Source organism: Rhineura floridana, chromosome 6 (genome assembly GCF_030035675.1).
Source record: "Rhineura floridana isolate rRhiFlo1 chromosome 6, rRhiFlo1.hap2, whole genome shotgun sequence".
NCBI lineage: Eukaryota > Metazoa > Chordata > Lepidosauria > Squamata > Rhineuridae > Rhineura > Rhineura floridana.
In genome coordinates, this window is record NC_084485.1 from 8969480 (window position 1) to 8980121 (window position 10642).

The 10642-nt window shown below is 46.9% G+C and overlaps 1 protein-coding gene across 1 annotated transcript in view; it reads left to right on the top strand.

The window, feature by feature from the left end:
• The window catches only part of SLC2A4RG (SLC2A4 regulator), a 43666-nt gene that overhangs the window by 16774 nt on the left and 16250 nt on the right, over positions 1–10642 (top strand). Inside the window, exons 3-4 of the mRNA XM_061630158.1 lie at positions 8073–8182; positions 9901–10136. Coding sequence (XP_061486142.1) covers positions 8073–8182; positions 9901–10136 — 346 coding nt within the window. The remainder of the gene's footprint in view (positions 1–8072; positions 8183–9900; positions 10137–10642) is intronic.

Sequence of the window (10642 nt, forward strand, 5' to 3'; positions counted from 1 at the left end):
TAATTTGTTCTGACACCCAGTTATTTGTCATTTTTGCAGTCCATGGTATGCGCTAAGCTCTCCTCCAACACCAGTATTTCTCCCACACACACACATTTCTCCCTCCAATTTTCACACCTCCTTCATCTTGACCCAGTCCCGCTTTCTGTATGATATGTTCTGCATAATGGGCTGTTAGTGATGTATTAAGTACTTGTGTTTTAATGCTGTGTTCAGAGTAAAGCTGCTGTTGTTGTTGTTATGTGCCTTCAAGTCGATTACGACTTATGGCGACCCTGTGAATCAATGACCAATAATCTCTTATAAACGACCCTGTTCAGATCTTGTAAGTTCAGGTCTGTGGCTTCCTTTATGGAATCAATCCATCTCTTGTTTGGCCTTCCTCTTTTTCTACTCCCTTCTGTAGGTTGCTTTAAAAATAACTGGGAATATGGGAGTTGTCTGGATCAAGGACAAACACTCTGTAGGGCCATAACTATTCTGCAGGTGTCAGTTCTGAAAGAGCATCTACTGGCAGAAGTAGCAGCTGTGGAAGGTGCAGGATTCAAGGCATATCCTTCCAGATCTCTCTCTTTAAGTGAAAAGCCCCTGTGGTTCAGTTGCTACTTCACTGCTAAGGGATGGTAACGGAAAGTTCCCGCTCTGATCTTACTTTTCTCCAGTCGGGATAGTTGGCAGCCAGAGGCTGAGCTTGGAGTGAAAAGAAATGCATTATTTGTTTGTCCTTTTTGGGCTCATGAGCTGCCTGCCGCAGGAAGTAATGTGGGAGTTGAGAGCTGGGCGATAGCCTGTGCGCTTGGGAGGGAAGAGCCTTAATGCAATTGTTTGTACATTGTGTGGTCTGTTTGCTTGCTTTAAAGCTTGCCTGGCAGCGCTTGCCCTCTGATAGCAGCAACTTGCTTTGCTGCAGCTGGGAGAGTCCAGAGCTTGGAAAAGTTACTTTTTTTGAACTACAACTACCATCAGCCCCAGCCAGCGCCATGCTGGCTGGGGCTGTTGGGAGTTGTAGTTCAAAAAAGTAACTTTTCCAAGCTCACTTCTTCTTAGAGCAAAGCTTGCTTGAACGGAAAGGCTGATGATGACTTCGACAGCCCGTGCGGTGTAGAACGTGTGATCAGGGCTGGCTGTCTATGTTTTTTTGGGGGGGGGGGATTGCACCCAGGCTATCCAGATATTGTGCTGAACAAAGCCAAATTCTGTCATTGGTGCAAAATTAATTAGTTTTACATACTTTGTTTATGGCATCTATATTTTTTGCTGGAAGGGTGCGTGGGAATCACCCCTTTGGTTGCACCCCCATCCTCACTCCTTCCCTAACGTTATGGGTTTTTGGCTGTTGGGGGGGTGGCTGGCTGTTGCCTTGCAGCCAAACCAACAAGCTTCCCCCCTTTTTTGCAGGGAACATAAGCAAGGGGGAGCTCCTCAATTATTCTGCAGCCAAACCAACAAGTTCTTCCACCCTTTCTTCCAAGGAAAGGCAACAAGGGAGCTTTCTAAGTTGTTCAGCAGCCAAACCAGGAAAAGGGGAGGATCAGAAGACTAGCAAACACAATTTTGCCGTGGCTACCAAAGCCAGCCCAGAAGTCTGGACTCTCAAGTGTTTAATATCTTTGCATAGTTCTAATCCAGTTTTTCTAGGCATTGGAAAGTGTGAGAGGCTGTACATGTCACTATAGCCCCTTCCCCCAGTTGCTGGACCAACTTATTTCTTTCTGGCTCCTGAGATGGTCTCGGCATAGCAAGTATGTTATGGCAGTCATGAGAACTACCAACTTGACTCGGTTTCAAAAAGAAAAACTGCTTTATGAGGATAGATTCTAATACTTGAGGTTTGGCTTTTTTAGTTTGAAAAAAAGTGAGTGAGGGGGGGACATGATAGAACTGTATAAGATTATGCCAGGTGTGGAGAAAGTAGCTAGAGACAACAGTGGAGGATAAGCGAATTAATGGAAAATTTTGTAACAAATCTGAGTTGGGTGGAATACGCACATCCCTTTTCACCACCCCTTGTGTGAATTGACTCCCCCCAAGTTCCAATTAAACGCCGTCTGTGTGTGTCTTGGGGGAGTGGGGTGGAGGAGAGAGATAAAAATCCTGTGAAAACAAACTTTTTTTTAAAAAAGTGTGTGTTTCACTACAAGGTGTGTGGTTTTCTAAATGGTACAGCCAGCTTGCTAATGCATCCCTGTGGCGAGAAAGTCAGGTGACACATGCTGAAATTGCAAGCCAATCTTGGTGTTTCCTGTCTTATGACATTTGCAGGAGAACGGAAGCTTTTCTGTCTCATCAGTTTGACTTTCCGGCTGGCTGCCCAGGTCACACAACCAGCAGAACCAAGTTGTAAAATACAACTCTGTCATCCTCGTCTTCTTCTCTCCTCCTGCCTCCCAAAAATGTACACCTCACATTATGGGGTTGGGGATGTTTGGCACACTTCAGTGTTGGAATTCAGCTGCTCACATTGCAGCCTGCTCAGCATAGATGCAAACTAGGGCTGAGGAACCTTTTTCAGCCTAAAGGCCACATTACCTTGTAGGCAACCTTCCAAGGGCCGCATGGTGGTGGGCAGGGCTGAGCGCCACAAGTGAGTGCAGACCCAGGCAAAAGGTGGGTGGGGCAAAAACGCCAATGGGTGGCGGCCTTTACCTTTCTACAGCAGGTAACATTCCAGCCATGGAAAAAATCACAGAATAGTAGAATTGGAAGGGGCCTATAAGGCCATCAAGTCCAACCCCCTGTGCAGTGCAGGAATCCAAACCAAATCAGAGGTTTCTATGTGCGTGCATGCACTGTCTCCCCTCTCCACTCTCCAGGTAAGCAAAAGGCATTGTCACAGTTTAGGGGTGGATTCCCGCCAGGCAGAAGTATTTGGGGTGGACATGGAGCAGAGCCAGTGAGAGGTGTGAGCCGGGAAGAGCTCCAAGGGCTGGATAGTGAGGGCCATATTTAGCTCCTGGACCTGAGGTTCCCTGCCTCTGATGTAGATCAAGCCTCCATTGTTCAGCATAGTCCTCTGTCTGTCTGTTCCACTATGATGGTGAGGAGACAGAAGGGAGAGAGTAAAGAAGTCCTGCTCATCTTTTTTGGGGGGGTGTTGGGGGGGAGTGGCAAATACAACAGAGGCTCAGTGGAGTTACTTTGTCAGAGCTGCTTCTCCAAAGAAAAAATGAAAAAGACAGTTGCTTCAGCTGTGACTTATCGTTGCCCTGGAACGTAACAGATTAACCAGTGTTGTGCAACCCTCACCCTCTGGGGTGGTGAACTGTGTGTGTGTGTGTGGGGAGCGTCTGGGTGCGATGGCTTCAATGAGACTCCTGGGGTGGGGGGCAGGGAGGGAGCAGGAGGGAGAATGCAGGCATTGTTGAAATCCTGTGTGTCGTCACACCACTTGGATGGCCTAGCCTCTCCCCCCCCCACACACACCCCATACACACAAATGTCATCCTGTGGACTCAGGCCAGGGCTTATTTCAAGAGCCAGGATGGGAGTTGCTGTTTGGGGAATGGAAGGAGAAATGGAACTTACTGTGTACTCCAGGATAGACCAAATGCACCCATATTCAAAATGCATCAGGGGCGCATGACTTCCTTCTTGGAAGGGTTTTTGTGGCACAGCTTTGGAGTCCTTTGGGGGGGGAACTGCTTTCCTTTAAAAAAAAAAAATAGGAACGCAAGTTTCCAGTCCTTCCCAAGGAAGACTTGGGAAATCTGAGGGGCTGCCTTGCCATGTTTTGCACCCTCACAGGGCTGCCCCTGCTCCATCCAGTGGGATCCTGGGAAATAGGATTTTGTGAGGAAGTCTTGATTCTCCCTCAGTTTTTATTGGCATCTCTTAAAAACTCAGCTCTGAGGGTTTCTGCAGGAAGGGGGAAGCCATGACCATTAACTGGGCGTAACTTGGTGATTCAATGAGGTGCTCCACATGCCCGTTAAGCGGACAGCTGAGCATCTGGCACAGAAATGGGGACTGTGTGGCCTCCCATATGCCCATCACCCCGACTATTGACCATGCTGGCTGGAGTCGATGGGAATTGGAGTCCAGTAACATCTGAAGGGACCCCCAGAGGTTTCCCATTCCTGCCTAATTTGTTATTTATTGTAGTATTACAGTTCTATCCCACCTTTCCTCCAAGGAGCTCAAGATAGCATACATGGTTCTCCTCCCTCTCCATTTATCTTCGCAACAACCCTGTGAGGTTGCTAGACTGTGACTCGCTCAAGGTCACCCAAATGAGATTCATTGGTGGGGTGGGGACTTGAACCCTGGTCTTCTAGGTCCTAGTCCGACGCTCTAACCACTACACTACAATGGCTCTCTAGGAGTTCAGTTGAGACTCGTTGGTCTCCAACTGATGGGTCGGGTCAGGACCAACAAGGTGGCCTTGTGCCAACCAAATATTAGTCTTTCCACCATTTCTTTTTTAAGAGGAGGAGAGAGGCAGGAAATGGTGACAGGGTACAAAGAAGGAAGAGCTATCTTTGATTGTTGTGTACATGGTGATGTTTTGGCAAATGTCATTTTTCCACCCCTGCATGAGAAGCTGCCCCTGCCAGAATTCTCTCCTCTTTGCCGCCTATTAAAAACACAGGCACTTTGCTCGCCTCTGTCCTTTTAAGCCATCCTAAAGGGAGGAGGGCAAACACAGGCATTCTGGTGCAGCAATTTGGGATTAGAGCATTCGACTGGAGCCCTGGGCCTGAAAATGTTGAGGGCTTAACCGGGCTTAAGATGTTTTTGGGAGCCGGGAGATTTGATGGCCTTGAATTTGAGAGTTTTTGCTTTCAGAGTGATCCAGACCACATTCACACCAGACATTTATTCCATGATTGTTTTATTTATTTATTTATTATTTAATTTATATCCCGCCCTTCCTCCCAGTAGGAGTATTGAAACAGTCATAGCTTCCCCCAAAGTATCCTGAGAAGTGTAGTTTGTAGAGGGTGCTGGGAGTTGTTAGGAGACCCCAATTCCCCTCACAATTCCCAGAGTTTGCTGGGAAGCGGAAATGACTGTTAAACCACTCTAGAAATTGTAGCTCTGTGAGGTGAAAAGGGTGTCTCCTAACAACTCTCAGCACCCTCCACAAACTACACTTCCCATGATTCTTTGGGGGAAGCCATGGCTGTTTAAAGTGGAATAATAGTGGAATAAATGTATGGTGTGAATGTAGCCCCAGTTTGGGGGAAGGGGGGGCAAAGGGGGTCACTCCTATTTATCGTTCGCGTTTGTCTTATATGAAATCAGTGAGTCAGATGGACTTGAACTGAAAATTCAGCTTGAACCCCTCACCCCCAAATTCCGAGACTGGAATAGAATTTGGAACATTTGTGTTCCAACTCTCACTCTGCCCAGTTTTAATCCCATAAGATGTTTGTTTTAGATATTTTTTGTGCTTTATCATTTGTTTGCTGCCCTAGGCTCCCTTTGGGAGGAAGAATGGGATATAAATTTAATAAAATAAATAAATTAGCAATCCTTCTCCAACCTGGTGCCCTCTGGATGTTGCTGGACTAGCATGCCCACCATCTCGGACCATTGGTCATGATGGATGGGGCTGATGGGAGTTGAAGTCCAACAGCATCTCGGTGACACCAGGTAAGTGTCACAGGCTCCTCCTTCTCTTTGGTCATGGCTGTATGTGGTGGTGTTCTTTCACGGATGCTGAGCCTTGCTTTGAAGTTGAGCAGAAAGTATGGCTAGACATGTTCAACCTGCATTTAGTCCTCTGTTAATGACCAGGCATTCTTGCTTTGCCATCACAGGGATAGGGAACCTGTGTTCTTCCAGGTGTTGTTGGGACTCCATCAGCCCTAGTCAGCATGTCCAATGCGCTTTATGTGGGCCTGCCTTTGAAAATGGTTTGGAAGCTTCAGTTAGTGCAGAACATGGCTGCCTGATAGTTGATGGGTGCAAAGAGAACAGGTCATATAACACCAATACTGTTCCAGTTACTCTGGCTGCCTGTATGCTTCCAAGCCCAATTCAAAGTGCTGGTTTTGTCCTATAAAGCTCTTAACGGCTGCAGAACCCCTCTCCTGAAATGAACTTACCTGGACCCTTAGATCTTTTAAAGCCCTTCTCCAGCCCTCCCTCCCAAGGGAGGCTCGGAGGGTGGTGACAAGGGAGAGGGACTTTTCAGTTGTGGCTCCCTGTCTGTGGAATGGCTCTCCCCAATGCCTGGCACCTTCTTTGACATCTTTTTGGTGCCAGGTAAGGACTCTTCTTTTCCCCCAGGCATTTGATAGATATGATGTTGCGTATATTAATGTGCTGCCAAAGCTTTATGTAGCTGTATGAAGGGGGGCTTGTTGTTTCATTGGTTTTTTTTATGGCATGGTATGGTTTATTTACTTTTGTTTTTAACAGTGCTGTAAGTTGCCCAGACCTTTGGGTAACAAGGAAGTAATAAATATAAATGATAATGTCCAATTGTCAGAGATTATGATAGTTGGAGTCTGGCAACATCTGGAGGGTCACTTCTTTGCCTCCCTGTGCTGGATGCTCTTCCACCTGCATTACAGGGTGAAATATGGAGGGTCACAGGTTCACCACCGCTGTTGCTGTCAAGTGGACAGATCTGTGTGTGGGTGTGCCTCCTGACCTGAGCTGTGATGGGTTAAGCTTTACTTTTCTATACAGAGCACAACTTTGAACTTGGGTAGTGAATGCTTGTGCAGGTCCTGCAGAAATCTCATCTTGCATGATGCATCGACACCAGAGGCTTTTCCTTTTCTTCCTTCTGGTGTTATGTTTATCTTGCTTCCCCCCCCCCCCAAAAAAAATTCCTTCTGGTCTTTGCAAAAGTTATTTTAGAGTCACTCTAGGAAGAGCTGCCTGGTGCTGCTGCTGTTTTTGTGGCTATGCTTGGCTGTGCGGGCACAGTGCCAGCCAATCGTCATGACCTTCCGTTAAACTAGAACATGATGGTCGGGTTTGGCAGCTGTGCTTGTTTATGGGATGTTCTAAGCTCTCTGTGCTGTTCACTGAGGAAGTCCAGATTCTCCAAGAGAGCACACCTCTGGCTTTCAGCGTTTTATTGACGTCAGTTTAAGTTATGCTTATGTGTGCTAACCTTGGCACAAAAGTGGCCATTCCATTTTAAGCCTAGTATGGGTCTTTTCTTGTTTGGAGTGCTTTTTTAATGTGTATGTGAAGTTAAATTAGTGGGGTGGAGTGAGGGAAGGGCCTGTCTAGGGGAGGATACTAGAAAGAGGAAGCCCAGTGGGTACAAATGAAGGGTGGGGCGTCTGCAGAGTGCCAAATCTTCAGAAAACTTAATCCTGTTGCAAGTGCTGTCTGCAGAATTTCAAGTATATCTCAGTAAAACATTGCTTTGCTGAAATTCCCGTTTTTATGTGGTTGTGTAAGCTGATATATAGACCAGTTGGTTGCAAGGTAGGATAAATCTATTTTATACGTAAACCTTGTTTCGTGTTTTTCTTTTTAAAGTATTTATGAATATAAACACATAAACCTTGAGGGCTGGAAATTTCATTTTTCAAAATGTAGTTCCAGGAACAACAGTTAATACTTGTATGAATGCCACCAGTGTGATAGCTGATACGCACACACAGGTAGCTCGTTCACTCTAGGCTTGCTTTTGCCAACCTGGTGCCCTCCAGTTGTTTTGTAGTACAGCTGAGCTGGCTAGGGCTGATGGGAGTGATAGTCCAAAACCGCTGGAGGATGCCAGGTTGGCAAAAGATGTTCTAGGCACTTAGTGGGGAGAGACGCACGTCATTCTCAGGTTCCCTCAGTATTTCTTTGGGAGTGGATGGTGGAGAAATCCTAAAGGGAGTAGATCTGCACAGCGTCCTCTCTCAAAAGGCTAGGCTGGCTGGAGCTCGTGGGAGTTGTAGTCCAAAACCTCCAGAGGGTGCCCACTTGGTGAAAGCTGCCCTAAGACTTGTAAGAAGCTAGCAAAGCACTGGAATATAACAAGTGTTGGATTATATTTAAGTTTCTGGAGGTAGCTGCAGGTGGCTGGATCCTGGTGAGCGGCTGTGGCAGGTTCCATGCAGGGGGTTGTGCTGGATGTTGCCTCTGACAGTGTTTTCTCCTCTGCCCTGCAGAAAGTTGTCAGAGAAGGCCGGGCCTGACGAGGTCATAGCAGCGGCGGTGCTCACGAGCCTCTCCACCAGCCCCGTGGTGCTTAACAACCCACCCAATGGTTTCTGCTCAGGTACGGCAATGGGGGACAGGTGGGGAGGGTGCGCTTGGAGAGGAGAGGTGTGTGCTTCCTCATCTAGGAGCAGCGACAGTCGCCAGTTGAAGGAGACCTCACGCCTGCTGTGTTTCAGATCCTTCCACGCGTGTCTGGCCTCTGTTTGACCCACTGCGCTTTGTCTGATGGATAGCTAATGTCACAAAGTGTGCCTGTCAGTCTTCAAGGTGCCACAAGATAATTTGAGGTGCCTGACAAGAAACTGCCTTGTTCTATGTCAGGCGGTTTTGTCCCTTAGCCCAGCATTGGCCACCAGGTTCTCTGCTTGCCTGGATTGAGCATGGAGATATAGGCGCGTATAGAAACATCTGGCTTTTGCATGGCTGGAATGTAGCCCATTGTACAAAGGTAAGAGTCGCATCTGTTGCTCTGCCCACTTTTGCTTTTGGACCTGCCTGTCACTGGTTGTGGCCCCCAGGAGGTTCCCCACAACGGAATGTGGCCCTCGGTCTGAAAAAGGTTCCCCCTGTTGGCAAAGTCACTTAATGCAGACAGAGCCCAGAGCAAAAAGTCCTGATATCACTTTATTGGGGAAACTGAACAAAACAATGCATAATTTGAGGAGAAAAAAAGAAGCACTTTTGTTGTTCTTAGTTCAGGCCTTATACATAGCAGGGAGACACTCAACCAGACATACAGAGGGAAAACTCCCTCAAAACTACACAGCTAATCAGAGCATATCATGCCACTCCGCTTGGTTGCTAAGCAACACCTAACCCCCCTTGGTTAGCACACTATAACAGTAACAGGATTAACCCTTAAGTTGCACACTGAATGATCCCTGCTGTTGCACTTTCAGCACCCAGACCGTATCTCCCCATATGAGCCTGCCCGGGCGTTGAGATCCTCAGGAGAGGCCCTTCTCTCAGTCCCAACACCTTCGCAAGCGCAATTGGTAGGGACGTGAGATAGGGCCTTCTTGGTGGCTGCCCCCAGGTTCTGGAACTCTCTTCCTAGGGAAGCATGAATGGCCCCTTCCTTGCTATCCTTCCGTCGGCAGGCAAAGACTTTTTTATTCCGATGGGCTTTTGAACTAGAAGATGTTTAAGATAGGGCCTCATAAGGTCTGTTGTATTGTTCCATGGTCCTATTCTTAATGTTTTAAATTGTTTTAGTATCTTAAGTGTATGTTTCATGATTTTAATGTTACGAATAGTTTAATTCTATTTTAATTGTATATTTTTGTATGTTTTTTTTACCTATTATTATTATTATTATTATTATTTATTAAATTTATATACCGCCCGACTAGCGATAGCTCTCTGGGCGGTGAACTACCTATGTGTAGTTTATATTTGTAAGCTGCCCTGAGTTCCAGTTTTGGAAAAAGGGTGGGGTAAAAATAAAGATTCATTCATTCATTCATTCACCCCCACCCTACTCTGAAAGGTCAAAACCAGCATTTTGAATTGGGGCTGAAAATGGGCTGTGAGTCAGTGACGATGACAATAGTATTGGCTTAATATGTCTGTAATGCCCAGGTCTAGTTGGCTATCTTGCAGGCATATCCTGGACTGTTTTCAGAGGCAGTCCCTCCAAACTCCAGCACAGGGTTGCAGTGATCCATCACTGAAACAGCAGCTGTTGCTTTGGGTGCTTAAAAGCATTTTAAGATGGGTTTGGTGCATCCGTGTCACCAGCAGGATGTACATTCTGACAGCTTTTTCCCATGGCAGAAACCAACGGCGATGTTTGGAAGGAAGTTCCTGCCATGTCCTCCAGCTGTAGCAGCAGCAACAACAGCGGAGACTGGAGGTGGGACCCCCCCAGCGATCTCTCCACCCCCTCGACACCATCGCCACCACTCTCCACAGATGCAGCCCCCAGTTTCCTTTCTTCTCTGCAGTCGGACCTTGAGGAGACTGAAGCGACTCACTTCCTGTTTGGCGACCCCATCCCCCGGAAGAGGAAGGTGAGCGAGGGTGAAGCCTGGGGAAGCCATTTGGGTTGGCAACCCCAAAGGGCTTCCACTTTGTTTTTAATTTTGTTTAACAAAATGTATAGACCGCTTAACCGTAAGAACATAAGAAGACCCTGCGGGATCTGGCCAGCGGCCCATTGGGTCCAGCATCCTGTTCTCACAGTGGCCAAGCAGATGTCTCTGGGCAGCCTGCAAGCAGGACCTGAGCGCATGAGCATTCTCCGCGCTTGTGATTCCCAACAACTGGCATTCAGAGGCATAATTCCTCTAGCCGTAGTAGAAGAGCATAGCCATTGTGGCTAGTAGCCTTTGATAGCCTTATCCTCTACGAAAGAGGGAATGAAGGAAGAAAAAGTCTCTTAAGCGGTTTACATAAAATAGTGCAAAATGTTTGTTTTAGAAAATACAGATAAAATCAACAGGATTTAAAAAGAATACATTAAAAAAACACATTTCAAATGTTGTTGGATTGTAGCTTTCCAAGTTGCTGATGGATA